Source organism: Monodelphis domestica, chromosome 4, assembly GCF_027887165.1.
Source record: "Monodelphis domestica isolate mMonDom1 chromosome 4, mMonDom1.pri, whole genome shotgun sequence".
In the NCBI taxonomy this organism is placed as follows: Eukaryota; Metazoa; Chordata; class Mammalia; order Didelphimorphia; family Didelphidae; genus Monodelphis; species Monodelphis domestica.
Genome location: NC_077230.1, coordinates 362,096,140 through 362,111,269, shown reverse-complemented (window position 1 = coordinate 362,111,269; position 15,130 = coordinate 362,096,140). Strand labels below are relative to the sequence as shown.

Here is a 15,130-nt window from a genome sequence, read left to right as displayed (position 1 = left end):
ATTGACCTCTGCCCTCCCTAATTTGTTAATATATGAACTCAAGTATGTAAATTTTCCCAAGTACCGCTTTGGCTGCATCCCATAGATTTTTCTTCAATTAAATTATTAATTGTTTCTATGATTTGTTCTTTAATCAATTTTGGAGAATTGTGTTAATTTCCAAATAATTTTTGATTTGTCTCTCTATGTACCCTTACTAATAATTATTTTCATTGCATTGTGATCTGAAAGGGTTGTATTTATTATTTCTGCTCTTTTAAACTTGTTTGCAATGTTTTTATGCCCTAGTACATAGTCAATCTTCATGAATGTACTATGTGATGCTGAAAAGGTATATTCCTTTTTGTCCCTATTTATTTTTCTGTCCATATCTACTAACTCTAATTTTTCTAAGATTTAATTTACTTATCTTACCTCTATCTTGTTTATTTTTTGGCTTGATTTATTTAGTTCTGATAGAGGAAGGTTCAGGTCTCCCACTAGTATAATTTTTCTATCTATTTCATCCTTGAGCTCCACTAGTTTCTCCTTTAGAAATGTGGATGCTATGCCATTTGGTGCATACATGTTGAGTACTGCTATTTTCTTATTATCTATAATGCCTTTCATCAGGATGTAATTACCTACCCTATCTCTTTTAACTAGATCTATTTTTACTTTGGCTTTGTTAGATATCATGATTGCGACTCCTGCCTTCTTTTTCTCAGTTGATGCTCAAGAGATTTTGCTCCATGTGCTTACTTTTATCCTATGTGTGTCTATCTTCCTCATGTGTGTTTCTTGTAGACAACATATGGTAGGATTTTGGTTTCTAATCCACTCTGCTATTTGCTTGTGTTTTATGGATGAGTTCATTCCATTCACATTCAGAGTTATGATTCCCAGTAGTATATTTCCCAACATTTTGTTTTCCACTCCTAGTCCTGCCCTTTCTTCTTTCACTATTACCTTCTACACCAAAGTTTTGTTTTTAGTCAGTCCCCCTAATTCCCACCCTTATTTTACTTCCCTTTCTACCCCCACTTCTTGTTTTCTTTACAGTCTTTTTAAACTACCCCCCACCTTCTCACTCCCTTGTATTGCTTCCCTCTCCACCAGTCCACCTATTATCCTTCTACTTCTCTATAGGGCACAAATCAATTATCTACCCTGATGGATCTGATTGTACTTCCTTCTTGGAGTCAATTTCAATGCACATAAAGAATTAAGTATTTCCTGTCTCCAACCTCTTTACCCTTCCAGTGTATTGGTGTTCTCCCCCACTCCTGCCATGCGCTATATGTGTCTTGGCATTTCATTCTATACAGTTTGTCACTGTTCCTTCTAAGTATAATTCTTCTAGCTACTCAGGTGATAATAACAATTTTAAGAGTTACCAATATCCTTTTTACTTGTAGAGATACAAATAATTTTAATTTATTGGGTCCCTAAAAAAAGTTTTTGTTTTTTTTTTCCTTTTTTAAGAAAAAGTACCTTTTTTTAAAAAAGAAAAATATGTTTTTTTTTTTTTAAGAAAAGGTAATTTTCTTAATTAACTTTTGGTGATTCTCTTGAGTTCTGTGTTTGGGCATCAAATTTTCTGTTCAAGTCCAGGCTTTATGAATGCTCGGAAATCTTCTATTTTATTAAATGACCATACTTTCCCCTGCAAGAATATAGTCAGTTTTTCTGGGTAGTTGATTCTTGATTGTAAATCTAATTCCCTTGCTTTCGGGAATATTACATTCCATGCTTTTAGGTCCTTCAGTGTAGATGCAGCCAGATCCTGTGTTATTCTAACTATAGTTCCATGGTATCCGTCTGAATGACTTCTTAGCAACTTGTAATATTTTTTCCTTGGTCTGGTAGTTCTTGAATTTGGTTATAACATTCCTGGGTATTGTCAGTTGGGGATTAAGTACAGGAAGTGATTTGTGGATTCTTTCAATCTCTACTTTTCCCTCTTCCTCTAGAACAGTGGTTTTCAACATTTCTTATGCCATGACTCCACAATACAGTTCCTCATGTTGCAGTGACCCCAAACCAAAAAATTATTTTGGTGGCTACTTCAAAACTGTAATTTTGCTACAGTTATGATTCAGGATGTAAATACCTGATATACATTATGTATCCTCATTGCTACAAATTGAGAAGTTGAGAACCGCTGCTCGAGAAATTCAGGGCAGTTTTCTTGGTTAATTTCCTGTAGAATGATGTCCAGGCATTTTTTTTTTGTCGTGATCTTCCGGTAGTCCAATGATTCTTAAGTTGTCTCTCCTGGACCTGTTTTCTAGATCTTCCATTTTGTGGATGAGGTGTTTCATATTTTCCTCAATTTTTTCATTCTTTTGATTTTATTTTTCCTTTTTTATTTTTATTTTATAGTTTGCTGCTGCCTTGTGAAGTTGTTGGATTCTAGTTTTTAAAGACTGAATTTCATTACTGGCTTTTTGGTCATTCTTCTGAACTATTAAGGTGAAAATCACCTTTAAAGGTTGTTATAATATTAATTTATGGTCGCCAAGGAATTTACTTATGAAATTCCTAAAATGAAACACTCAAGTCAGAACGGAGTTTATGGTGGTTTAATCACAATGGGAATAAGAAAAAGGGAGAGGGAGAGAAGGAGTTTAGGCCCAAAGGGCCAAGGTATAGAAGAAAATCAGTCCTTGACTCATGTGACCAATCTGAAGGGAAGCTGTCTGCGGACCTCCTCCCAGCTCAAGCTCCTAGCACGAACTCCCGTCTTGCCCTGTCTATAGGAAGTGAGCGAATTCCAGAGGCTGTTCCCTACCTCACTTCCTGTGCCTCACAAGTGCCAATGGTGGCTCTAGCTTGACTTAGGACCGCCCAGAGGTCTGTCCTTTTTTTTCACATGTCTGTTGAGGGCCATATTCTCAAATAATTAAATCTTGAGTTTTGCTGCAGCTTCCTAATCTCTACTTGAGTAGGGTGGAGATTGCAGTTTCCAAGACCTGACTCTGTTACTCCAAGTATCTCCATTGTCATTAATCAGGAAATAGCTAAATCCCATCCTCCAAAGAATGGTCTGAACAGGGTGGAGTAGTTTTGAAATTCACAGATCTTTCTTTTCCTTTGCCTCATTTTCAAGCTGATTAATTTTGGCTTTCAAGACACTATTTTCTGTTTCCAGATGATTTATTTTGCTTTTTAAGTTCTTTTCCCAGTTGTCTTCACCCTCTCTTAATTGTTTTTTGAATTTTATTTTGAGTTCTTCCAAAGCCTGTGTCCAGATCCCTGGAGTTTTTGTGTCTTTTGTTTGGTGTTCCTTAAACCTCCTCTCTTCCATTTGCCTGGATAGAAGCTGTCAATTGTAATTTCTTTTTTCTTTTTCTGTTGTTTACTCATATTTCCCCTTTTTCCCCGCCTGTAGTGGCCTGTAATCTTTCTCCTCTCATTATGTGCTGGATCAGTGGGTTTGGGCGGTTATGTCCTGAAGGGGCTTATTCTCTGTTCTGCTGATTGATCAGGTTAGTCAGATCTTCCCCAGCTGACAGCAGAAGTTGAAAAGGAGCTGGGTTTCTCACCTTGTTGTCAAGGTTGTTGCTTGTAATTTGTTGCAGCTTTTGCCCTTGGGGCTTAGTCAGCAATGCTCTCAGATCAGTCTGTAGGGGAGGGGTGTTGGAGCTTGAGCTTCCCTGCCCTCTGAAGGCTTCTTATCTGCTATATTGACAAGATTGAGCCAGGGAGGAGTTGATTCACAAAGCTGGATGTACCCTGAGGCTAAAACTTCCAGAAGTGTGTGTGTGTGTGTGTGTATGTGTGTGAGAACCAAGATGGAGTATCTTGGTGGTGACAAGGTACTCCCTCTGGACTAGTGCCTTTGCCCATCCAGAGGTTCCAGCTACTACAGGAGGCTCAGTGCTGTAGGTGGGTGAGGGGTCCTGGGACCTTCCTTCTTCCTAAACCTTCATGTTCTAGAATTCAGGCTTTTGTGGGGCATACCTCTTAAATTGGGTCCAGGAGGAAGGTTCCCTAGCTCTGTCCTGTTGTTATATTTGGTTTTTAGTCCCCTCGAAGCATTGGGGTTTTGATTTGATGAGGAAGGGTTTAGGGAGGTCTGAACTGCTGCTGTCTTTAAGCTGCCGCTGTCTTTAAGCTGCCATCTTGACTCTCCTTAGCCTACTCTTTCTAAATTTACTGCACATTACTTTTTCAGGCACTCTGTTCTAGTCAAACTGGCCTACTTGTCAATCTCCTTCTACCATATTGTATCTATCATCTCTAGTCTTTCCTATACCTTTTCTCCTATGTCCAAGAAGTGTACCCTGCTTGCCTCATAGAATCTCTAGTTTCTTCAGAAATACTGCTCAAGTGCCACTTCTTACATGAGGCCTATCCTTATATCTGAAGTAGTCAGAGGTGAGAACAAGACTTATTTTATTTTTATCTTTGTCTCTCTATAGCTTAGTGAGGAAACAATGTTGACTTGTAATTAATTTTTATATGAAATTTTTCTTGAACCTCAGGTTTTGAAGGTGAGCCAGTTCTAAGTTATAGCAATTTAGACCCAGGCCTCAAGGCATTTCACTGGGTTGGCTATTGTTAGAGGTAGGGTGGAGACTTGCCCATTATTTATCTATAAATTAGAACTCTAGTGGTTAAGGGAAGTCAACAAGCTCTAGTTATTGAGTTGAGCAGGTATGCTGAAATCATTTAAAGTACAATGGTCTGGCTAGGTGGCAGAATATGCTAGCATCTTACAGGTGAACCAACAAGAACACACCCACTCCTCTTGTCATGAAGTAATGAAAGGAAGTAAGATCTCTAAGTCTATCTCCTTAGTGGCTATTTACCAACCAGAGAGGTCTAATAATATCCAGAGGAAGGACTGAATGGTAAGGTCACAAGTGGTATACACAGACCAGCACAAGAGGAGAAAGGCTTTTTTCCTACTGGATAACAGAAAGGGGCAACCAATCAGACTAAGGTGTTCTGAACAGTCAATTAATAAATTAATTAACTTAAAATTAAGAAATGCTATCTTTCCAGAATTTCAATAATTAAACTAGTATGGTGCCTGACACAAAGCAGGCAATACTTTTTTTTAATCAAGTAAACTCATGTGCTAAAAGAAAGAAAATAGCATTTTTTCAATGTAAAATGACAGTATAAGAGAATAATTGAAGAGATCTAAAATTTCAGCTCTATAATAACTGCTTCCTTATTTGTAGGTTGAGCTAAAATCCAAAATGCAGGTTAATTCATGAAAAGGAAAAAGCCTAGTCAGTAACTGTCTCACTACTATATACCACAAGTACAGGAGAATAAAAGGGCAATTTTATATTTCCAATAACTGATATAAAGCTGATTACCTCAAACTGCTTTCTAATTTTAAATTTGAGCTTTCCTCCTTGAATCTAAGATAATGAAAATCATGAAAAAACCTACAACACTATTATCTAGACATATTTATTGGTTAAATGTGTTTTTCTTCCCAAAGGAGCCATTTTAGCCAACTCTAACTATAAAGTAATGAAATTCTACATGTTATTTACTCTGCCTACTTTTTTCTATAAGTAAAACAAAATTTTTTGAAAAAAGGGCTCAAAAAACAATGCTAAAATAAAGTTTTCCAGCTCAGGCTTGCTGAATTTCTGATGTGCCTATTCAAAGGTTCTTGAGGGAAATGAGGTTTACTTATCCTCTATGGAAACATTATATTCCATCAGGTTATATATGATATTCATCATCGAAGTATATTATTCTGTAACAAAGTAATTTATTACTTTATAAGCTCTGAGAGAATGTAGTTATCTTTGTTTCTGAGTATCTAGTTTAGGACTTGGCACTTGATAATTGTCTTTTTTTGAATCTCTTACCTTGGCTCCAAGACAGAAGAGCTAGGTAATAGCTAGACAAAAGGTCTAGGTAATAGGGATTAAGTGACTTTTTGCCCAGGGTTCTGGAATTTTGTGGATTTTTCCCTACCTTTGAAAGTATTATATTATCAAATATCCAAAACTAATCCTAAATTCAGTAATTAAAACAGAAAATTTATCTCATCAATAGATTTGTAAGAATAAAAGTACATTATGATTCACAAAAAGAATCAAGTGTGTGTGGCTGAAAAGAGCACTGTATTATAAAGTGGCAGTTGACCTAATATTTTTGGTTATCATGATTTTTCAAGTTTGTTGCTTTAATATACAAATTTCACAAATAAACACTTGCTTATTAGAGATAAAAGGAGAAAAATGAGTCATATAGAAATAACATAACAATACAGTTTGAAATTTCTCATATGCAAACTTTATGCTTAATACTTAAATGGGAAGAATCTGTACACCCCAGGTAAAGTTCGTTTTTTTAAAAGGCTTTTTTGGAATGCTGTGGTTCTTTTTCCTGGTTTGACAAAGTTTTATCATAAAAAAAATTCAATTGTAGTTTTATCAACAGAAGTACACATTACACAAGTCACACCAAAAATTCAATCTACCATCGGGTTCCTTACCATCAATATTAAGCATCATTTTCCACATGGCAGGTCGAACAGACTGATGGAATCCAAACCATACTTCTCGGCCTCCTCCCAGAGGGTGATCATATCCTTCAGGAGCAGAAAAAAAAGAACGGCCAACAGGAGTATACCTATAAAAAGAAAAATAAATCACTTTTTGTTCAACTGGTCTTTGACATGAATCTTTAAACAACCTTTATAATATATTAGAAACCGTAACTGTAACATATAAAATTATGTTGCTAAAAGAACAGAAATGCCAAATATATGAAAATAAAAGGATCATTTCCTAACCAGGAAAAAGAAACACAACCCAAATAGAATTTAACTATCCGCCATACTTTAATGTTAGGTCATTATTTATTATCATTTAGTTGAATGAGTGTTTATTTTCCAAAAAATCACCTGGGTTAAAAACTCAAGACTTCCATGAATGTAAGAGAATGTTAGCTGTGTTATATATTACTATTGATGTGTAAAAAGCTACTATTAAAAAAAGGCCTGTCAGTATTCTCCTATAGTGAAGCTAAATATGAGGCAATAGCACAATAAAGATTCAAGTCAATCCTAACTAACATACCACTAATTTAGATTCTACTGTAGCAAGCAAAGTAACTAGAGGAGCAGATTTGGAGTTGTGAAGACCTAGGTTCAAGTTCTATCATTCCTTTGGCAAATCATTTAACTTCTCAGGGCTCCAGACAACTCTCGAAGTTTCTCAGTTGCAGAAGAGATGTTGACTTGAATTGAAAGTTTACTTATTTGGTAGTGAAATCCCAAGTTTGGTTGTTCCCTGCCCCCCACCCCCAACTGACTACATTGTCATTCTTATCCCTCTATGTTGCTTCCAACCCTGATGACCATCTCCTGAAGAGTCTTTCCTTTATGGGATTTTTGTGACATTCTTCTCCTTTTCTCTCTTTCCCCATCCGTGCCCCTCCCCCACTTTTCAATTAATCAAAGAATGAAATCATCCCTTCTCATAGGGACCTTACATTCTAATGAGAGAGGCAATAAGTAAATATATATACACACAACATAAATATAAATGTAATGGATAAAATATATATAGAAAGTAATTAATTACAAGGTCATTTGAGAAAGGGGCAATAGCAATGATTGAGGGGTAGAAATCAGGAAAAATTTCATTTATGTTATTTAGCTCTATCTTAAAAGAAATGAGGGACTCTAGGAGGAAGAAAGCATTCCAGGTATGTGAGATGGCTAAAGCAAAAGCATAGGTGATTGGAGTGTCATGGTTAAAGAAGAGAGAGAAGTCCAATAAGACTAAATAAAGAATGTGAAGTAATGCCTGAAATGACAGGTCTTATAAAGACTTATTATAAGAATGACAAAAAAGCAAACAGAGAAATCTATATTTTATCTTGGGGGGGGGCACATAACTAGAGTTAACTGAGTAGATAAGACATATGGTCAGACCTATGTTTAAGTAAAATCACTTGACAGTAATATGTAGGATGAACTAGAAAGTTGATAAACTTGAGATAAAAAGACCAATTAGGACAGTCTTATAATAATCTATTCAAGAAGTGATAAACTAAGGTAGCAGTTATATAAATGCAAAGGAGTTGGATATGTGATATATTGGGAAGATAAAAATGACAAGAGATAGCAACTAAAGGCATACAGGAGGTGAAGGGGAGTGAAGAGGTGAAGATTATTAATGTGGTATAAGATAGATGGTAGTACCTTGCTCAGAAATAGGGAAATTTGGAAGAGATGGGTTTTGGGAGAAGATAATGAATTCAGTTTCAGACATGTTGACTTTGAATGCCTCAAAGATATTCAGTTTGAATTATTCAATAGAATATTGGGGATGGGAGACTGTAGGGGAGAACCTGGGGCTGGATTTACAGATCCAGGAATCAACAACATGGAGATGTCAATTCAAACCAGAGAAGCTCAATAAAGGAAGAAAAGGGTTTAGGATGGAGCTCTGGAGAACACCTATCATCAGGAGGGCACCATATGGATGATAAGGCAGCAAAGGAGATTGAAGATGTAACGTCAGAAAGGAGAAATAGGAAAAATTTTTCACAAAAACATAGAGAATTCAGGAGGAGAGAGTAGTCAACAGTGTTAAAGCAGAAGATAGCTTGAGAAGGATAAGGATTGAGACAAGACCATCAGCCTTTCTGTCAAGATAATGCTGAACAGGAGGAAGACTACCTAGTATCCATACTCTGGCAAGAACCTAAAGTGTGCACCAGACAGAATGATAATGATTAAGAAATCCAATGAGACACTAGACTAAGTGATGACTTTTACCCCAGAACTGCATAAGAGATGAACTAGAATCTCAAGGGTAACAGGAACAAGCCTGCTGGTACCAGCAGTGACCAGAAACAGGGGTAAATGCAGCCTGGAAAGCTCTGTTTCCTGAGGCTACAAGAACAGAGAGCTCCCTTAAGAAATCCTATGGATAAGGGCAGTGAGGTAGTTCAGTGGATAAAGTGCCAGGCCTGGAGATGGGAGATCCTGGGTCTAGCCTCAAGCATTTCCTAGCTGTATGAACCTGGACAGGTCACTCAATCTCCACTGTCTAGACTTTACCACACTTCTGCCTTGGAACTAATACTAAATATTTATTCTAAGACAGAAGGTAAGTGTTTAAAAAAACGAAAGGAAGCCTCTGGAGAGTCAAAGCGCCCCTAGGTGGCAGAAAGCAGCCCAGATTATCCCAGAGCTGACCTCAGTAAAACAGTATTCAGACCTGGCCAACTCAGGCTCAGGGACTTAAAAGATCTTGGAGTTCTATCTTAACATGCCAAAGGAGGTTTGAAGATCCCATAGTCTGATGTTCAATGATGCAGGAGGACATAACCATGGGAAGAAGTAAGTGCAGTAACACAGGTCTCCTAGGAAAAAGAGCAGGGGTTGTTTTGTTTTTGTTTTTTAGCTTTAAAAACCCTTTATATCCTAAACCATTCTATATCATTACCTTTACTGTGTGCTGTGATCTATTTTCCATATGGTCTTCTTTGTAGTCCTAATACTAACTATTCCCACAGTCTCCATGCCTTTGCACTGACCATTTCTCTTCCTTTCAGAGGCAGATCAAATACCACCTTCTCAATGCTGTTTGCCCTCACTTCCTAACTACTTTGTATTTATTCTCTTTATATTTATTCTGTATATACTTATATATGTTCTTAGACTCACCTTTAGAATATAAATTATATAAGTTCCTTAAGAGAGGCTTCATTCTTTGTATTTGTAAGCTAGTGCCCAGTACAATCCCTGACAAATGTAAATGAGGAACCAGGTAAAGAGATTTTAAAATATGTTTAAATATAGGAATAAAGGTACTACAACATAATACAAAGAATCACATTGAGAAACTGGAAACCTAGATCCTAATCCTAGTTCTACCACTTACTATGTGACCTAGGGCAAGTCAGAACCTTCAGTTTCCTTTGCAAAATGGGGATAACATGTTGCCTAACAGAGAGTTTTTGTGAGGATTAAGTGAAATAACATATAAAATATTATTAAGGCATAAAATCTACTATAAAAATAATTGGTTTAGAGTTAAGAGAAAGAGCCATCAGAATATAAATACGATAGACACAATGAGGAACATGATTTCAAATCCAGAAGGAAAACCATCTGTAACTGTGGAGGATCATACATTCATGTTATCTCTGATCAACAAAGGAAAATTAATGAGGATCCTTCAAAGAAAAAGCTATATAAATCACCTCTCACTTAAAAATACAAAGAAAACAAGAGAACCCACTTCATGGAGGGTAGATGTCGTAGCACCACATCGACAGCATGAACAGGGTTAGTGCTGATTGGTTTGTCTAGTTCTATTGGCTCAGGTAAAGCCCGTCCTGTCAGAACTTCATGCAGCAGATGCCAGCTCACCCGAGACACAAATTTTATTGACACCTTGAAAGGACGATCTTTTCCACCTTCTCCAGGCAATGTAACATCCAAATCCACCTGTTGAGGGAGAAAAAGAGCCAAATCAAAACCTAACAAGACAGACACATGTTCTCTGATCTTTAATTACAAGTTTTCCACTAAAGCCCAATGCTTCATGCATGGCCTGGGGCTGACACTACACTACAATTGTTATGTCAGTAGAATATAAACCCTATCCTGTACCAAAACGGCTTCAAGTATTCAAGAATTTAAAGAGTCTTCAGTAGGGGAATTAGCCAGACTATTGTCAGGGAAGTTCATCACTACAAGTTTGGCAAAAGGATTGATTGGGGGGAGGAGGGTTCATAGCAACTACTGAAGACTATCTGAGTGATAATTACAAAGTCAATAAAGCAGAAGTGCAAATTTACATAGGAGCTTTTATTCAAGAAAATTAATGAGGGTGGCTAGGCAGCTAAGTGGATAGAGCATCAGACCTGGAGAAGGGAGGTCCTGGGTTCATATGTGGCCTCGGTTACTTCCTAGCTATGTGATGCTGGGCAAGTCATTTAACCCCAATTGCCTAGCCCTTCCTGATCTTCTGCCTTAGAACTAATACTTAGTATTTTTCTAAGGCAGAAAGTAAGGGTTTTAATTTTTTTAAATTAATGTAAAAGGATAAGAAAGGAAGCAGTTGAATATATAATTAATACTTGCATCTACTATTTCTGATTAAGGGTTAGCTATCCAAGATACATAGGAAATTCATGTAAATATGTAAGAGATAATAATTCTCCACATACCTAATGTGGCCAAATGATATCAACAAATAGTTCTCAAAAAGTATAATGATATCCATATTTTTAAAATTCCAAATCATTAATAAGAAAAATGCAAATCTAAACAACTCTTGTTGCTTCCTTCACTTACCATCCAGAAAATTGGCAAAGATGAAAAAGAAAGGTAATAGTAAAGAGACAAGTTTTGTAAAGACAAACATACTAATGCACTGCTGGTGAAGCTAGGAATTGATCCAAACATTCCAGAAAGCAATTTGGAATTATGCTAAACAAGTAACTAAAATGTCCATACACTATGATACTGAGCTACCACTGATAGGCACATAGTTCAAAAATGCAATGGCAAAAAAGAGCCAATAAACCAAAATATTTATACTATCATTTTTTTACATACAAAGAACTACAAGAAAAAATAGATGCCACCAATCAAAAGTGCAAAAAATATAATGGAAACATCATGTGATGTGAGAAACAATGAAAATAGAGAAGTACAGGAAATCATATGAATTGATGCAAAAGTGAAGTTAACAGAACCAAGAAAACAATACATACAATGGCTATAATAGAAATTTAAAACAAAATTTAAACTCAGTACTGCATAATTATGACCAAGCTTGTCATTGAAGAGGTATGATATATCTTCCTTAAAGAGGCTGGGAAGAAATCAAGAATGCTACATATAATGTTGGATAAGGTTGATGCTTGTTTAATTTGGTTTAACTTGTTTTTTTGTTTTTGTTTTTTTGCATTTTAAAAAATTATTTTAGAGCAGATGGCTTTCAGAAAGGGGAGAAGGCAAGGAAATATGGTAAATGAAGTACTATTAAAAGATATAAATAAAACTTTTAAAATACATATTATTAATATTCATATGGACATACCAAATAAGCATTTTAAATTTAAGCAATGTAAGACAACTTTCAAAGGCATAACAAATTTCAAATTAAATGCTATTAAAACCTAATAAAGATTGATAGTCAACTAAACTTATTTAGTAATAGTCAATAAGCATTTATTAAGTATCCATTATGTGCCAAATGCTGTACTAAGTATTAGTAATACCAAAAAAACCCAAAAACCAGTCCATGACTCAATCTAATGAAGGGAGATAAAATTTTAAATCTTATAAAAAGTAATTATAATTTAATCTAATTAATTATATTATTATGTATTATTTTATATCTATTTAAATAATTTAAATTACATGTACACTAAATTTTATTTATTTAATTAATCAAATGAGTTAAATTAAAATTAATTTAAACAAATATTAAATATGTATTGTATTTATTATAATATATTATAATTTAAATTAAATTAAAGACAAGATAAATATGAAGTAATCAATAGAGAAAAGGCACTAGAGTTAATAGAAATTGGGAAAGGTTTCCTATAGAAAGTAAGATTTTATCTGAGTCTTAAAAGAGGCCAGGGAAGCCAGGAGGCAGAGATGAGGGAGAGTTCTAAGCATGGGAGATGGCTGAAGAAAATGCTTAAAGCCAAGAGATATCATATAATGAGTTATATTTAAAGTAATTTTTACACATAAACTTTCATAACTTTTTAGCCACATCCTTTAAGGGTGCTGTCAAGAGTTCTTTGATTTCCCCTTGCCCTCAGTCATTCTTCATTTTTCCTCTTACTTTTTTCCTACTGACATTTTTCCTCACAGTATGAACAGTTTTTCTGGTCCTGGGTTTTTGTCTTGTTTTCTGTTTTTGGCTCAGTAAATATATATGTTAATAAAAACTACAACTAGTATGCATTTCTTACCCCAGTAGTTGCTACAGGAAGTGGATTAGCCGTATAGAGGCTTCTTTTACCATCATAAACTGGTCTCCGGTCTCCAAATATTGTTACCTTAAAATGCTGAACCATTGAGTCAACCACTTCCCTAAAGAAGAAAAAAAATTAACATGAACTCTTATGTGAGATGGGGGAGGGGGGGAGAGATAATAAATCATAAATCTGAATCTTGCTACAAAAATTTTGAAGCAGCTAGGTAGTGCGATGGATAGGGTACTGGACCTAGACTCAGAAAGACTCACTCTTTCTAATTTCAAATCTGGCTATGTGACCCTAGGCAAGTCACTTAATCCTGTTTGCCTCAGTTTCCTCATCTGTAAAATGAGCTAGAGAAGAAAATGGCAAACCACTCCTGTATCTTTCCTAAGAAAACTCCAAAATGGGGGTGATAAAATGGGGTCACAAAGCCTCATACCCAATGAACGATATCTTCAGTGATTAGCAAAGTGATTGACACCATAGTAAGCCCTTAATAAATGCTTGTTGATTGAGCAAATGAATAACATTTCTGGGAGTCCATTTACCAAGACATACATAGGAATTTTATGAACACAAACACAAAACACTTTTACAGAAACAGGCTTAAATAACTGTCTCCCTCAAGGTTCACTTCTGGATCCTCTCTTTCCTACTATTTCCCCTGGTAATCTCATCAACCCCAATAGATTCAACTATTATCTTTTGGTAGATGATTATCAGATTTATTTATCCAGCCCCCTAAGCTTTCTAATGATTTCCAGTCTCCCATCTCCTGTTGGATATTTTGAACTGAAGGTCCTATAGAAATCTTAAACTCAATATGTCCCAAACTGAACTTACTCTCTTTTCTTCAAAATCCATCTCTCCCTCCCCACATAAACGTTCCTACTATTGTCCTATTTTGGACAAAGTCTGTCTCAGTTACCCAAGCTTGTAACTTAGGAGTCATTATCTATTCCTTGACCTCTACTGTCTCCCATCTCCACAACCAGAGATCAAATTTTGCTGTTTCTACCTTCAAAATACTTTTCACATATGCCTCCTTCTCTATAGACCTACATCACCTCACATCTGAATCAGTACAAAAAGCCTGCTAGTTGGTCTCCATGTATTCCATGATTTCCTTCTTGTCTGAACTAAAATCTAATAAAAAAACTAAATTTGACAAAAGGCATTCTTTAACCTCCTTAATCCTGGTTCCTTCCCTCTTAATCATCTCCAATTCATCCTGCCTCTATCTTGTTTATTATATGTGCCCTGTTTGCATACTGTCTTCCCCAACAGAAAGTGAGCTCCTTGAGTGCAGTGAATTGTATTTTTTTTTTGGCCTTTCTTTGTATTTTCAGTGCTTGGCACAGTGCCTGATATATACGTCTTTTAACAACCGTTAGATGATTAACCTAAGACTTCAGGACAATAGCTGATCTCTATTCACTACTCCCAGCTACTTTTAGTCTTACTCAAGAAAAACTTCCTAATGGTTAGAGCTGTCCCAAAGTAGGACAGACTTTCTCAGAAGGGATTAGGTTCCTTTAAAATAGGTCTTTAAGGGAAAGGTAGATAGACAGATGACTAACTACCTGTAGATTCTATACTAGAAATTCCTGATCAGGTTAAGGATTGGGCTAAATTAAGGACCTCCTCCAAACATGTCATTACATAACTCTCTTCATTTCCATTTGGCTACATTCCCCAGGACTTCTGCACATGCCCCAGCAATCTCCTCATCGTGAAAATTACTTCAGTCCTGGAACTCACACCTCAGAAATATCCTTAGCCCCTGGGGTCTCTCTCATACTGAATGACTCCTCCCAGAACCTCTATTTAAGGATGGGGCTCAGATCACAGGTCTATACAAAGATAAAAAAAAAAAACTCAAACTGAGCTTTAAAAGGACAAAAAAAAATAGGGAATCAGAATCTTAAGAGTCCTACTTATTCAAGTCTAAAATGCTATAATTTGTCAAGATGACCAGAAATCAGGAAAGGTATCTAATTTTATATATAAAAAAATATGATTATTTCAAATTTTAGTTTTGTCTTAAAAAGAATCGTTCCTCCTCTCAATTAAGATATATTTAGATGTTACTCCAAGATCATTTAAAGCTATGTGAGGCATTTAGCTACTATTTATCACCTTTTATGCAAAATTATTTTTATTTTGTTAATATAGTATCCCAAGAGCGTTAAGCCCC

General features: G+C 35.7%; 1 protein-coding gene across 3 annotated transcripts in view; it reads right to left on the bottom strand.

Moving 5' to 3' along the window:
• Positions 1 to 15,130, bottom strand: part of LOC100031405 (protein argonaute-3) — a 133,273-nt gene that overhangs the window by 67,936 nt on the left and 50,207 nt on the right. For all 3 annotated transcript variants that reach the window (XR_008911479.1, XM_007492796.3, XM_056795142.1), the window contains exons 3-5: positions 12,925 to 13,045; positions 10,221 to 10,429; positions 6,455 to 6,591 (exon numbers count right to left, since the gene is read on the bottom strand). Coding sequence is in view for 2 of the 3 variants with exons in the window: in XM_007492796.3 (XP_007492858.1) it covers positions 6,455 to 6,591; positions 10,221 to 10,429; positions 12,925 to 13,045 (467 nt within the window). In the remaining variant the exon portion in view is untranslated. The remainder of the gene's footprint in view (positions 1 to 6,454; positions 6,592 to 10,220; positions 10,430 to 12,924; positions 13,046 to 15,130) is intronic.